We start from the raw sequence: 15,422 nt of genomic DNA, 5'->3' as shown, positions 1-15,422 counted from the left end.
TGTTGAGAACACCTGGAGATCCAATCCCGGGCTCAGACACTTAGCACCCACCCAGAAACACCTGGCCGTGTAACCTTGAGCAAGTTACTTAACCCCAATTGCTTTAAAAAAAAAAATGTCACTGCCCTACTGCAAAATCTGTAGTGGTTCCTCATTGGCTTTCATTAAGTTCCTAATCTTGGCATTCAAATCTCTTCCCAGTCACTTCCAGCCACTTTTCCCAGTCTGTCCAGTACTACCTTCTCATATCAAATATCCAGTCTAAACTAAACTAAACTTGGTCCCCCATCAGCCTTGATCAGATCATCTCTGGAATGAACTTCCCTACCCACCCAGTCTTAATCTGTTGAAATCCCTTCTTTCATGGCTTCTCTTCCACATAGGTAAACATGATCTCTCCCCAAATTTCTCACTGTATTTCACCCTTCACTCTTCCTGTTATCATAGTTACTGCATACACATTTCCCTTACTCTTCTACCTTCTTTAAGATTGTGATCCCCTTGAGACCAAGGCTAACTTAATAGCTTTCTAAACTCCTGATTGTTGCTGGGAATAGTTTTTGCTGCTTTCAGGGGAAGAAGAAAAAAATGCATTTTTCCCTGTTTGGGGATACTGTGTGCCTTCAGGGGCACAGAAATAGACACTTGTTTCTCTTCTATTATGAGATACATGTACTAATGGACCGTTTCAGTGAGTTGGTTATTCATTCAACTGCATAGCACATTCTTTAGTCACTATTTTTATATTCCACTTGAGTACAAATTGGAATGTGGGGGGGGACAGGGGTGCCATGGACCTCTGTAGCTCCTCTTGTACCCATAAATTCAAAACTACAACCCTCAGGAACATTGGAACACATGGAGATGGCTGGAAAAAACCAAGATGATTATCCAAATACATGTGGTGGTAGTAGTAATTTTTATCCTTTCCTCAATTATAATAAGAACAGTGCTTATCAAATACCAGACTCTTTTCTTGAGTAACTTTTTCTGACAAATCAGAATGTCAGTAATTTGAATTGTAATTCCCTGTATTTTTATAAGAAGATAGCAATACTTCTGAGAACTTTTTTTTGCCTTAACATATTGATCACATGTTGTATGTGAATTGCATTTTACAAAGCTATTATCTCCTACCCTGGAAGAGGAGAGGGTATTTTTTTTCCTTTATAAAGAGAATCTTTGTTTTACAACACAGTTATCGTACTCGGGAAGAAATTCAGGAAGTGAGGAGTAAGAGTGACCCTATCATGCTTCTCAAGGATAGAATGGTGAACAACAACCTTGCTAGTATTGAAGAATTAAAGGTAAGATCATGCTAACAGTAGTCTATTGTTCCTGTTTGAGTGAGTTTTCTTTGATCCTGGGTTTGAACACTTAAGAGGGGGGAGAAAAGAGCCCTGGGAAAGGACTTCATCAGGCCCAAAAGAAATAAGGAAGTAATCCACTGTTTTCCTTTTTTTGAAACTGTGAAACCCCTCAGTTAAGCTACTGCTGTTGCTTAAATGACAGTAGAATTTAGCTATTAAGAAAACCTTGGTGATTGAAGAGCGAATGTTCAGCATCTTAGATTCTTACATAAAATGACAAAAATATTTCAGTTGACTAAGGTTATAAACAGTGTGCCATTGAACTAGCATTAATACACTCTGTTTCCAAAGTCTCTTTGGAAAAGTGAACAACTGACCATTTTCAAAAATGGTTTGACAGTAAATCTAACTGAAAAATCTTGCTGCATCTAGTTCTTGGCGTGAGCTTATTAGCTTTTTTTTTTTTTTAATTTGTAGGAATGCCAAATATAAGTACTATTCACCATCCTTCATTAACCATGGGTTCCCAGGGTGGGTGGTATCAGCCTCAGGTGCAACTGAGGGGCATTGAATAAAAATAAGGGGAGTGGCAGAAGCAAAAGGAAAGAAGATTAGAAAAATTTGAAAAACCATCTATACACATTTCATTTGTTATGTAACAGAGTCATAGTGATTATATTATTTTCCAAATAAAGCACAAAATACAAGTGACCTGTCACGCTCAAGTCTGCCAACAGGTCTTGACGAGCAAGTGTTGGCAGGCAAGTGTGCCCTGCATGGGCAGAAATGTGTGCAAATGACTTGTTTACAATATGATACTATACAGTTACATGAAAAGATGACACAAATTTTTTACCAAAAAAAAAAAAAACCATTAAAGGGTTAAAGAAAGTAGATTTCGGGAGGGGGCTGAGGTTTTGTTGGTTTTTTTAAAGAGGGGCATAGTAGGCCAAATAAGTTTGGGAACCTTTACATAATCAACAAGCAACTGATAGCACACTGTACATAGTAAATGCTCAATGAATTTGAGTGTTCAAATCCTCTTGAATTTAAAAAGGAAATTGATGTTGAAGTAAGAAAAGAGATTGAGGATGCTGCCCAGTTTGCTACAGCTGATCCAGAACCACCTTTGGAAGAATTAGGCTATCACATCTACTGCAGAGAACCACCTTTTGAAGTTCGAGGTGCAAATCAATGGATCAAATACAAATCTGTCAGCTAAAAGGAAGTATGTGTTAAAACTTATATAAGACCTTTAATGGAACTTTTATCTTGTCAACTCTAAGAAACTAATTGTTACATTTAAGGAAGGAATAAAACATCCAAAAACAAACAATATATATACATTAAATTCAAGGGTAACTAGTTACATCATGCTATATTTGTACATTACGTTAATTGTTCTATTAAAGGAACAAAACCAGTTAATAAGTTTGTGTGGTTATGCTACAGTTTATGCTACCTTTTTTAAAGATGGAGATTAAAAAAGGTAGGAGGAAAGAAACTTAGCTGGGAAAAAAATGTATTTTCTCACACACAAAACCCTTAACTAGGCCTATATGTTGACTAGAGGGAAGCAATAATTTGCTTGGCTCTCCCCCCCCCCCCAAACTGATAAAACACTTGGAGGAAAAAAATTGCTTTTTGTTTCAGCCTGATCAAGCTATGATATCACTGAATGGTAAGCACTATTGGCTGTGTTAGTTCTTAGTACATGATTTAGAATATTACAATAATAGTGTTACAATGAAAAATTTTGTCAAATGTCGCCATGACTAATTTTATTAGAACAATTATATCTACCTTTATTTTTTATTTTTTGGAAAGATGAAGTGTTGAATTGCCATTCCCGACCAAATCATACTTTTAAAAATATGACAAGTGAAAAATCAAATAGTTTTACTTTGTTTATATACAAACACAAAGCTGTTTTTCTCTTGAAAATTATATATTTACATTTAAATTTCAGGTTTTTAAGTACAATAGGAAATATTCCATTGTTAATTTTATGCTAATAAACATATCTTTGTAAAACTTCAGTACTAACAATTAGTGGTTATTTTATTATAATACCTTCTCTTTCACACTCCCAGAAAGTGCTGTAAAACATAAATGTCTATGTTTCAATTAGTACATTTAAATTGTTCTTTTAAAAAAAATCAGGATACACTGGCATGTCTAAACCAGGATTCCTTTAGTTGAATATGACACAATTTTATATATATGTTGTGTCTACATATTTATTTCAGGTTTCATAAATCTATCATAATTACATATGTTCTAAATAACATCCATTTTTGTAAAATAATTATCTGTTTAGAATTAAATTCCAAAATTGTTAATTGAACAATAAACAGTTGAACAATGTTGCACAAAAATAGCAGAATTTGTATACATATTTACAAGAAGTTGAAAGATGTGGAATGTTTAACTCACTAATTTCCACAGTTATTTGTAATTGTTGGGTTGTTTTTTTTTTTACTGTGATTAAACCTGATGTTTGATTTGTGAGGGTTCACAAGCCTGTTGTCTGTGCTTTGAGACTGTGTTCCATATTCTGCAGAGAAAACCACCACTATGAGGATTAAAAAAAAAAGTTCCCATTAATTTATTTTGAAGCAAATAAATACGTATGTTTCTATAGGTCATTCTTAGCTTTTGACAGCTCCTCTAGAGGGTGGGACCCTCAGCATAGTTTTGGGTTTTAAAACATGATCCCTAATTTAAACATTAGTTAACATGCTCACTCACTTACTATAAATGACTGATCATCTAAAGAACATATACTCTGGTAGTGTGGTGTAATTTGCCTTGACCCAACTGTGAGAAATATTTATTTTTAATGATCTATCTATTTCCCTTCCCCAGCCAGTTCTACTTTTTCTCCTACATAGGGGAGTTGGAAGAGGGGAAGGGGGGGAAGACTAGTGGAAGATTACACAGGAAAAGCATTCCTGTGTTTTATTTTAAATGCACGTGTCCCCTTTTCTCCCCCTATCCCTAAAGAAGATAGATGTTCATTCATTGATGATTGGGCTAGGATTTTTCTTTTAAGACCCTAAATTTCTATCTGAGCCATTGCTTCACAAAGTAAATATGTTATATAGGTATAAAGTATGTTATAAGTACTTAGTCTTCTTATGACTGAAAAGAAGTTATTCCTTACCCATCCCCTACCCAGTAGCATGATTTTTAAAAGAGAAACTCAAGGATCCAGGAAACTAAGGCTTAATGGCTTTATGAAAACAAACTATTTAATATCTTCTTCCTCATCTTGTGTAAATATAAAGTTTTATCTGTTTGCTGATGACTCCCAGATTGATAGATCCAACTCTGGATCTATCTGGATATTTTTTTTTTTTTGCTATTTTCACTTTTTCTTTTAGTATTCTTGTACAAAATTACTAATAAGGAAATGTTTTAAATTGCACATATATAACCTATATCTGGTTTCTTAACATCTTGGGGAGGAGGGAAGGGATGGCAGGATAGAATTTTGAACTCAAAACTTTAAATAAAAATGGAAAAATTTGAAAAAAAAAACCTTTATCTGATGGAAAAGAGCTATGTTCACACTGTTTTTATTTCAGTTGAATTACTTATCACTTTTGAACCAGAAGGGTGAAAAAAAGGTCATTTTTTTCCCTCAATCTAAATTCTTCAATTTAAAGATGAGGAAACAAACTGAAGGAGATAAAATGACATCTCCCATCGTCCTGGCTTTCCAGTGTCACACAGCTAGTTAATGACCAGGCTAGTACATGAAGAGGCAACAGACAGAGAGAGAAAGGAAGGAATGAATGAATTGCCCGACTGGAAACTAGGTGAGATGAGTCTCCTTGTGGGCAACTTGGACTACTCACAGGTTGTTTGTTTCAAAGAGGATTTATTATATCCTTTTGTTAAGGGGATTTGTTCTGTTAAGTTTGGATTCCGTCAAAGGGCTCCACTTGAAGACCTAGAAGGCCACATGTGGCCTCAAGACCACAGGTTCCCCACCCCTGTTAAAAACAATTTCCTGCTCTAATTTATACATATTGGCCATAGTTTCAGCCTTTCTAGATTAACTGGTTTTCTTCCACCTTTGGTTTGAGGATGCTCTTACCGAAGTCCAAGATATCGTAGGTCTTCTTTAGTGATATCATTAAGAATGTCATTGAGTGTGTAACCCTCTTCAACAATCTGAAAGAAAAATCAAATATATGAGAAGGAATCAGCTTTTAAAGCTAGAATTTCCATAATTTTGTGGTTATTTTACCTTTTCAATTGTATTGGCATCGGCTCCTTGTAGTGTCAACCAGTCTGCAAGCTCACTGTCTGCCCTTTGTACCTGTGATTCAAGAGGTTGTACTGGAGTAACCATATTATCTGTAAAAGAATTAAAAATTAATTTTATGTAACATAAAGTGGAGCTTTTTAGAAAGAGGCCACAGCTGAATTAGCTGGAAACTAATTAAAGCTATAGCATTTATCTTGCCATGGTAGTTACAAATTTAAATGGCAGTTCAGCTCATCAATTGCTGTTATTAAGAGGCAATGTAGTACAATGGAAAGACCACTGACTTTGGGAGTCACAGGATCTGGATCCAAATCCTGTTAGTATTGACTACTTAGACAAGTGCTAGATGTTTCTGCTAAAGAAGTTTACTTAGGCTGCGGTAGCAATTTAGCAGCATTCTATGCCACAATAAAGTACAGTCATATAACTGAGAAACAGAAGAAACTGGGGCAGGATAGGTGTATGTATGTTTATCTCCCAAGCCTGAAGGAGACAGCCCAGCACTTAGTTGGGGCTAGTTCTGTCCCCTCACTTAGGGCAAAGACCAAGGCTGGTAAATCATGAAGCACCTACTGTAGGAGGAGACTGAGATGGCTTTGAAGGCCAGCCCCCAGCGAAAGGGAAAGAGTCAGATAGTGAGCAATATAGGAATACAGGACAATTTGGGGGAGGGACTGAAATGTCCAAAAATTCAAGAGGACAAAAACTCTAACATCAACATAAACAAGTAAACCAACAGTGTGCCAGATTGGGTAAAAGAGTCCAGACATGAATGAATGTCGCAAGACAAAGAAAATGAAATCTGAGACTTAATGAGGCAGAGGATCCTATGGATGTCCAAAGCAGAGCAGTTCATAGCTCTGGAGGAGATAATTCAATATTGGAATGAGCCCTGGAGTAGACTGTCATCTGAGTGGTGATTAGACAATGAGTATTTCCAACCTACCTTCTATAACTAGCCAGGCCTTAGGTCTCCACTGATCCCTGTGTTAACCACCAGGGAGGACCAGAGGTTTGTCATCTATATACCAGCCCTCAGTCCAAGACCAAAGAACCTCCTGTGACTCCCATGCCAACAAAGAACATGATCAACAATTGGGTGAGCCCTAGGACAGAACTGACCCGGTGATCCCAACACTTTGACCACTAGCCAGAACCAAAGGCTCGCCTCTATTTTTCACCAATTAAATATTTATCATGCATTCTCTAAGGGGCATGACAAGGCAGAAGTCACCTTCAGTGTCCCTGTTCCATTCTACACTATCAATCAACAAACACTTATGTAGCATTTATTAAATGTCAGGCTGTGAACTAAGTAAGGCACAAAAAGAAAGGCAAAAAATGGTTCCTTCCCTCACAGAACTTAATACTCTACTAGGGGAGACAATATGTAAATAAATACTGTATTCATTGTGCCCTTCAAATCCCCCATTCTGTTGTTAAACTGTCCTTCACATTAGACATCTGTAAAATGGGGATAATAATAGCATATGCCTCCCAGGGTTGTGAGGAACAAATGAGCTAATATTTGTAAAGCACTTTACAAACCTTAATGCATGATATAAATGCAGCTATTATCATTATTACTGTTATCAAATAGGACCTCCCCTGGAAACTATATCTTTTTAATTTTCCCACACACACATACCCCCCAATAGAATATAATGTCCTTGAGGAAGGATTGGTTTGTTTGTCTTTGCATCCTCAGCATCTAGCATAGGGCTCCTAAATAAGATAGGTACTTAATTAGCTCTTATTGAACTGAATAGAATAATGGACTCCAGTGAAAAGGAAAAGAGGGTACAGTTATCCCCTTCCATATCATGACTTCCTTCATCGCAGTTTCATTATATTGTGGGTCAGCATCAGAAATAAAATGGGAATTTGGGGGGAGTTTTGTGGAAGCCGCAGATGACGTGAAGGTCAGCAGACAACATAGAGCCTATGACCAAATACTTAATCCAAATTTTACAATAAGGGAATGTAAACACCCCATAAAAGAAAAAAAAAATTTTAAGATTTCTCCAGTATGGAGAGGGCTAAACGTTTTTTCATGGATTTTCCAGATCATGGAGGTGCTACATCCCTAATCCCTGAGATGTGGAAGGGATAACTGTAGTGTCTTAAGTGTTAGAAAGCTCCAGACTCAAAAAGGGACCCTCAATGAAGCAGATTACAAATGCATTTATTGTTTGAGAAGAACTTGCAAGGGAGCAGACAGGGAGAGAGTTCTCAGCTTCTCAAAGGGGGAAAAGTGAGATAATAGAGCTTCTAGAGGTTTTCTGGTAGAGTGGAGGCGAAGGGAGCTGACATCTGTAAGGGAGCAGGATGTTTAGAAAGTCCTGAGCAAGGTCTTGAGTCTGTAGCTGCCACTTAAGGTTGCCCTTGAGTTAGTCAAGCCTGGTTCTGTGGTTTCTGGCAGCTACGGGCATCTCCAAAATTGGCTAGAATTAACTTGCAAAAGCTCATTGGTATGTCAAGTAGCCGCGGGCTTCAGAAGTCTTTCTGATTGGTTGGTGGTTGTGTTATTCCAGTGTCCTGGGAAGCGCCAACATCTCTAGTCATTACAAAGCCAATATTCACAAAAGAGACCAGTGTGACTGCTTATTAACTTATTAATTATTGTGACTGGCTAACAAGTGCCCAAGTTAAGAAGGCATGTCTAAGAGATGGGAACAAGGGCAAATTGAAGACAAGTATTTATTAATAATGGAGGCAAGCAAGGTCCCTTGAGAACCGTGGAGACTCAGGATGAAGTGTAAATAAATATAAAGGGCCTTTTGTAGCTCTGCTTGTTGACAAGAGGATTGTCAAGAAAGAAATGGGATCCCTGAGTGGACTGATGGGAAAGATGTAAGTGACTGACAGAAGAACAGGAAGGTAGAGCTAATCGACTCCTATTCTGTTTTGTTTTCTCTCTTAAGGAGAATAACATTCAAGTAAGAATGCACAGGTTGAAAATGGTGAAGAGGTAGCAGGAGGGGGCCTGTCTTCAATGAGTTCAAGTCACTTGACTTCTCCAACTTTTAAAAGGGAAAAAATGAGGTGCATATTTCAAACTATAGGCCAATGAATTATCAGGGATGGATTATTAAAGAAAACTTTTGAGAATACTTTAAAACATGGAAAAGAAGATCAAAGCTCTCTACAATTCTGCCCCCTCCAGCTTTGTGCACTTAGAGAGTCTCCAGGCATTCCAGATGTGCACCCCTTTACCATATACTGAAGCCTAAGGGGTCTAAGGAAGTAGAAAATTATCTCACCAGTAGATGTGAACCGTAACTGAAGAAGGTACAATTCTTGAGTTTTCTGTTCAAGAGCCTGCTGTAGGAAATTCTGGTATTCTCTCTCTTTTTGAACCAGATGTTCCAGAAGCCTATTTAAAAACATAAAAATTAAAAGTCATCAGCCAGAAAGAGAAAGTAGAATAATATATATACTTTTCTTCACGTAGAGAAAAATTAAGAATGGCCTAACAGAGGACAAATTAAGAAGGCAATTGCAATCCACATTCTGACCCCTAGAAGGACCCATTTTTCTGTTTCTTCTTTTCCATGTTCCATGAATAACCACTTTTCCATTAAACTTCTAAATACAGGTATATCTAATTCCATGTTGCTCTAACAACTGGTTTGTTATTTTATAACTTTCTTGAGATAACAGAATAATCCCTGCCATCATGTTCTACACCCTACTATAGTATCTTAAGGCCTCAAACCTGATCACAACCACCCTGGGATAGTCTTCACCCCAGAAGTGTCCCTAAGCTCCATCACTGACTGGTTATACTTATTGGTGTCTCAGCTGCTAAGGGATTAATTACTCCCCATAATGTTATCTGCCCTAAAGTCAAATTTTCCTGGAACCAATTAACCACATTAGGTTGAACAGACTGTGGAACAATGAAAAGCAAAGATTTGGAGACAAAATACCTGGTTTCAAATCACAACTCAGCCACTTACTACATTGTAACTGGATGGGTCACTTCCCCTTTTTAGGCCTCAGTTTCCTTATCTGTAAAATGAAAGAGTTGGATTGGATGGCCCCACAGGTCCCTTCCAGGGTATGATTCTGTGACCCTCTGCCAATATACCAAGCCCCTGAGATTTCACAACTTTGGGAAGCCTTATGTGAGAACTCCTGCCACTAAAACAGTTCATACATAACCTGTCTGCCTAACTGTGGTCACAGAGTTAATGTCCAAGGGGAAATTTGAATTCAAGTCTCCCTAATTCTAAGCATAACACTCTAGCCATTATATCCATAATACTTCTTAGGCATAGCAACTCATTAGCTTTGTGATTTTATCAATCTGTATGTTCCCTTCAATAACAAACATCACAACCCATCCTTTGTCTGCTCGTCTGATAGATCTCTTGACTGCCCTCCCAGAAGTGCCACACTCATTGTGATAGGGGAACGTCCATAGTGCAGAATAAAGCCATTATGATTTCACCCAAACGGCAAAAAGACGTTTCCCAGTGCGAACATCTGGTGAAGCCTGACTTACTCAGAGGTGGTTCAGCTCCTATGAGGAAAACAAGCATGTAAATAGCAATCAGTAGAACAGATCCAGTGCTCCTCTGCTTCTCTATCAGAATGAGTCACAATTTCAGACTAGGGCCATCAAGTTTGACCCATCCCATAAAGGCTTCCTAACCATAACATAAATCATGAGGTCATCACATCTCTGCCTGAAGACCTCTAACCCATGGCCCACCCAGGCATTGCATTCCATTTTTAGATATTTCTAATATTTTCCTGGCATCAGACCAAAACTGGCCTCACAACTTCCACCTGATGCGCCTTCTACTGTCCTCTTGGGACCACCAGAACAAGCCTCTTCTACCTGACAATCCTTCACAAATTTGAATGCTGTTCTCCGTCACATCATTCCAAGCTAAACATTCCCAACTCCTTTAAATGCTTCTTCACATTCAAATCCCTTCACATTCCTGGCTGCCATTCTCCACATGCTCTATTTTAGTCATGTCTGTGGCTCCCTAAAGGAAACAAAATCTGAGTACAAAGGCACCGTAACACCTCTTAATTCTTGAAACAATGCTTGTCTTAATGCAACCCAAGATCACATGAGCTTTTCAAGCTAACATCACATTACTGACTCATAAAACCCTTGCTTTTTTTTCAGGCAAACTGCTATATCTCCCCCATCCTTACTTGTGAAGTTGATTTTTTTTTTTTGTACCCAAGACTAAAACTTTACATTTACCCCTACTTTACCTTAATAGATCCAGCCTGATGCCATAGTCTATCAAGATCTTTTTTATATCCTGACTCCAATAATCCAGTATGTTACAACTTGTCCCTCCCAACTTTGTATCATCTGCAAATTTGATAAGCTATGGGTTCTTTAATCCAAGTCATTTATATTCAGTAGTCCAAGACCCAACACAGATACCTGGGACATTCCACTGGTGACCTGCCAAGCTAATTATGGTATTCTTAATTAAATGCTGTTTTCATTGGGTCTGCATAACTTATTAGTTATAACTAGACTTGGAATCAGGACCCAAATGAGGTCATTAAGAGTTAGACAAAACAGAAATGACTGAAAAATCAACAGCACAATGTTAATATGGGGCTACCTACTAATAAGAAGATGTGGACTACCCTACTTAAGGCCTTTTTTTTTGGATTTGTGCAAGCATTTATTAAGCCCTTATTTTTAGTAATGTACTATGCTAGGTACTGAGGATACCAAGATAAGACAAGGAATTTATAAGCTAATGATGAGAGAGATTGTGGTAACACTGCCTGGAGAGCTGAACTTGGAGCCAGAAAGATCCAGGTTCAAGCCGTTTCATTGACACAGTGAACTCTGTGACCCTAGACGTGTCATGTAACCTCTCCCTGTCCTACACAACTCTCTCAACAGGGTTCTTCATGGACCACTCCCCACCCAGCAGTCCAATGAAACCTATGACCTCTTCTCAGAATAATGTTTTTAAAATAAAGCAAAATACATAGAAATACAAAGAAAACCAATGCTGTTGAAAAAGTTTTCAAAATATTTTTTGAAACAAGTTCATGGACCGTACACATGAAACCCCTGCTCTAAGACCATACATTGCAAAGACAGTGGCAATCTGCATCGTAAAGTCAGAAGGAACCTTAGTCCAAGCCTCTCCTGAAGGAAATGAGGTGGCTAAGTAAATTGTGCAAGTGGGACTGAACCTTCTCCAAGAGGATTTGAACCTCGATTCTAAGACACAATGGATGAGTCACTGAATAGGTCTTCTGACCACAGAGCCAAGTGCTCTTTCCAAGGGCCCACACTCAAATTTCTTATAATAATGAAAGCAGTGTCCTTGTCCCTATCTTATCCTAGGGGCTTACAAGTGAATAAATCAGGCACAGAGGGCCTATCCTTGTAAAAATAAGCATTTTTATATATCCCTTTAATTTCCCAATGGCTCCCCACCCGCACTGTCATAGACCACCCCCAAAATTCAGCCCTGTCCCCTGATTCCTGTCAACACTGCAAACTACTGTGTCCATGTTGGTTCAGGGGTCATGGCAGCATCTTCCCTTCGGTTCTTCCTGGCTATGGGTGATGTTCATTACATCATTACATCATTAATGCTTTGCATCATTACAGGTAATGAACATCACCTGTTGGTTTCTTGTCTAAGCTTGCTCAGCTGAAGGTTAAGTTTGTGATGCTGTTGAGATTCCAGGGTTAATATAGAGCTGGCCCTGCTCACTCCAGAAGCGACAGTGGGTTCTTCATTTCCATTTGGATCTCCTGGCTGGCAATCCTTTTCCACCTCATCTGCATCCTTATCTACTCCATCCATTTCAGAGGCTGGCTCAAAGTGTGCTCGAAGCTCTGGCCAGAACAAGGGGAAAGAAAGGAGCACATGATGCTTAGCCAGAAGTGTGAATGAGGCAGGAGAGAGTGTGTGTGGGGGGGGGGTGCTGACAAAGCCCTGGGTTTGAGAATCAGAAAACCTGCCTCAGACGTGAGATGTGTGATGCTGGTTCAGTCACTTAATCTTTCTGAGCCTCAATATTTTTCTGTTAAAGCAATCGAGGTTAAGTAACTTGCTCAAGGTTACATGGCCAGTTATTTTTGTGTGGGAGCCAAGTATCTGAGGCTGGAACCGATCCCAGTTCTCCCAGTGCTGGGGCCAGCACTCTTACTCACTGCACCCCCTGGCCGCCCCTTGAGCCTCAACATTTTCATGTTTAAATGAGAATAATAATAATACCTACCTCACAGGGTTGTTGTGAGACTCCAATAATATAGCTTTTGTTCAAACCTTAACATACGGTATACGTTGGGAGTTTTTTTTTTTTTTTAAGCAGTTGGGGTTAAGTAACTTGCTCAAGGTTACACGGCCAGTTATTATTTCTGGGTGTGGTGCTGAGTATCTGAGCCCAGATTTGATCCAGGTCATCCCGACACTGGAGCCAGTGCTCTTACCCGCTGAGCCACCTGGCCGCCCCTAAACAATCGGGGTTAAGTAACTTGCTCAAGGTTACACGGCCAGGTGTTTCTGGGTGGGTGCTAAGTGTCTGAGCCCGGGATTCGATCTCCAGGTCTTCTCAACACTGGAGCCAGTGCTCTTACTTGCTGTGCTACCTGGCCACCCCGGGAGTTATTTTCTTAATTGTCACTGTCATTATCATAGTGGGTATTAAGACTTTCTTAATCTGGCCCCACCAACACTATACTCTAAAGTTCTATATGGACCACTTAGCCAGAAAGAAGATGAGGGGCATATGTGTGACATATGACATATATCTTCCAGTACCTAAAGAGTGATTTTGTTAGTGTGGGTTAGCTCCACCAACACAAGATGCAGTACCCTGTATCTTAGTAGACTGTTGCTGTGGCAACCTGCTGTCACTCTGAAGCCAACCTACTGATAACCCCCCCAAACCCACCCCACTCCCACCCCATCCCCACACAATCTTAAGTGACAAAAGACATATAGATCACCACAAAGCCCATATTTGAAAGTCTGACAGTTTGGTAGACTGTTCCTTAGACTTATCAACCCAAGAGTCACCTCCAGGACACAATGGGTGAGTCATTGGAATAGACCCTTAGTTAAAGATATATCCTTTACATTATAATTAAGGAAGGAAAATCATTATTCCACTGATTGAGCCAAGTATAACTTAATTATTTGCACTATCATGGAGGAGGGGTGGGCAATGGTAGTGATAATATAAAATAGCATTAATTAGTTTGTTATGTAATGATATCGACTATGAATTTTTGGATTTCCATTGGAAAGCATGTTCTAGGAATTCATAAAACTTCAAGTAATGAAAGAAGGCTTTCAGGAGATCAACCCTTTAGAAAATTCTTCTAACCTGATTCCTTCCTTCCCTCCACACTCCATGCTGGGGACCTCTCAGTCTGGTAGAGAGAAGCAGAACTTCCTCTCCAAGCTTTCTGTAAAAGTCTAACTCATATTCTTTGGGGAAGGCATTAAGGTATATGGGTTTGAAAGGTTGTAATAGCTAATGAGTTCTCATTGAACTGTTTGCTGTGCATTCAGAGTAGGAGTAAAGGGATTAGTGGCTTCCACAAGGAGTAAGAACTAAACAGCTGGAGGGGATAATTTCAACCAAATAAAGTCTCCTCCCCACCCCACTCCCATTACTACAGATTAATGACATTGACTCCAAAGTTCTACTTTAAGTGCCACACTCACACTAACATTTCAAAAGTAGATGCTTCCAAGAGAAAAATTCTGATAAGAGATTTGTATAACCATCATGTGTGAGAATACAAAGACAAGATGCATCTGTTCAGGTTAGCAATTATTAAGGATTCTTGACCAATCCTGATGAAACATATTTCCCTCCTTACAACAGAGGCATGGAACAGTGTTGCATAAACAGTTATCCACCATCATTCCATCGGTTTGAAATAATTACCTATTTTGCTTTGCTGCAAAGGAGAGTTCGTTTGTGGGAGAGATTTATCAGCAAAATGAGATTGGTGTAAAAAACAAAAGGCATCGCTAAACATTCAAAAATAATGGCTAACATTTCCTGAATCCTATGGGATCATTTAGATCCTGAAGGAATTTCTTAGAGATCATCTGATCCAACCTCCTCACATTAAAGATGAGGAAATTGAAGCCCAAGGAGAGGAACTGACATGCCCAAAGGCACAGCTAAAAAGAAACAGAAGTAGGAATCAAACCCAGCTCCTCTGATGCCATATCCAACCCAGCACTCTTTTCATTGCTCTATGATAATCAACCTATGAGGGATGTGAAAGAAACAGCAGTTGTGGTCTCTGACTTTCATTTCTCTAACTATAAACTTGAGAATGTTGATACCTAACTCTCCTCTTCTAGTCAGTCAAAAATGTATTAATTAGGCATTTATTAAGTACCTACTATGTGCCAGTTATACTAAATGACAAGGGTACAAAGAAAGGCAAAAGACAGTCCCTGCTCTCAAAGAGCTCAGTCTGAGGGAGACACCATGCAAACAACTATGTGCAAACAAGCCATATCCAGTATAAATTAAAGATAATCAACAGAGGAAAGGCACTAGCACTAAGAGAGATCAGGAAAGGCTTCCTGGAGAAGGTGGGACTTTACCTGTGAGGAGAAGATTGCAGAGAGTGGCGAGGGAGCAGGTTATGAAAAGCTTTGAATACCGAACCCAATTTTATATTTGATCCTGAAGCACCGTGATAAGGAGGTGATTGAATGGAGTACCTTACTATTATTGATTGTACTTTAGGTCTGTGCCCACTCTTTCCACAGATGTTGTGTTTATAGGAAAATGTGCCTTGGGTTTGTGGAAGATGTACTTTGTAACAAATGGTCTTATACTAT

The 15,422-nt window shown here is 38.9% G+C and overlaps 2 protein-coding genes across 2 annotated transcripts in view; one reads left to right on the top strand and one right to left on the bottom strand.

Annotated features, from left to right (window-relative positions):
* Nucleotides 1-3,831, top strand: part of PDHA1 (pyruvate dehydrogenase E1 subunit alpha 1) — a 28,644-nt gene extending 24,813 nt beyond the window's left edge. The window contains exons 10-11 of the mRNA XM_069063467.1: nucleotides 1,199-1,307; nucleotides 2,368-3,831. Coding sequence (XP_068919568.1) covers nucleotides 1,199-1,307; nucleotides 2,368-2,532 — 274 coding nt within the window. The 3' untranslated portion in view covers nucleotides 2,533-3,831. The remainder of the gene's footprint in view (nucleotides 1-1,198; nucleotides 1,308-2,367) is intronic.
* MAP3K15 (mitogen-activated protein kinase kinase kinase 15) overlaps nucleotides 3,747-15,422 on the bottom strand; it is a 148,264-nt gene continuing 136,588 nt past the window's right edge. Inside the window, exons 25-29 of the mRNA XM_069063468.1 lie at nucleotides 12,223-12,439; nucleotides 8,853-8,965; nucleotides 5,569-5,678; nucleotides 5,416-5,492; nucleotides 3,747-3,885 (exon numbers count right to left, since the gene is read on the bottom strand). Coding sequence (XP_068919569.1) covers nucleotides 3,798-3,885; nucleotides 5,416-5,492; nucleotides 5,569-5,678; nucleotides 8,853-8,965; nucleotides 12,223-12,439 — 605 coding nt within the window. The 3' untranslated portion in view covers nucleotides 3,747-3,797. The remainder of the gene's footprint in view (nucleotides 3,886-5,415; nucleotides 5,493-5,568; nucleotides 5,679-8,852; nucleotides 8,966-12,222; nucleotides 12,440-15,422) is intronic.

The sequence above is a fragment of the Petaurus breviceps genome, unplaced genomic scaffold (genome assembly GCF_028583685.1).
Source record: "Petaurus breviceps papuanus isolate PSGF00001 unplaced genomic scaffold, PetGlider_PUasm1.0 90574, whole genome shotgun sequence".
NCBI lineage: Eukaryota > Metazoa > Chordata > Mammalia > Diprotodontia > Petauridae > Petaurus > Petaurus breviceps.
The sequence above is the reverse complement of the archived record's forward strand: the minus strand, read 5'-3'. Positions and strand labels throughout refer to the sequence as shown.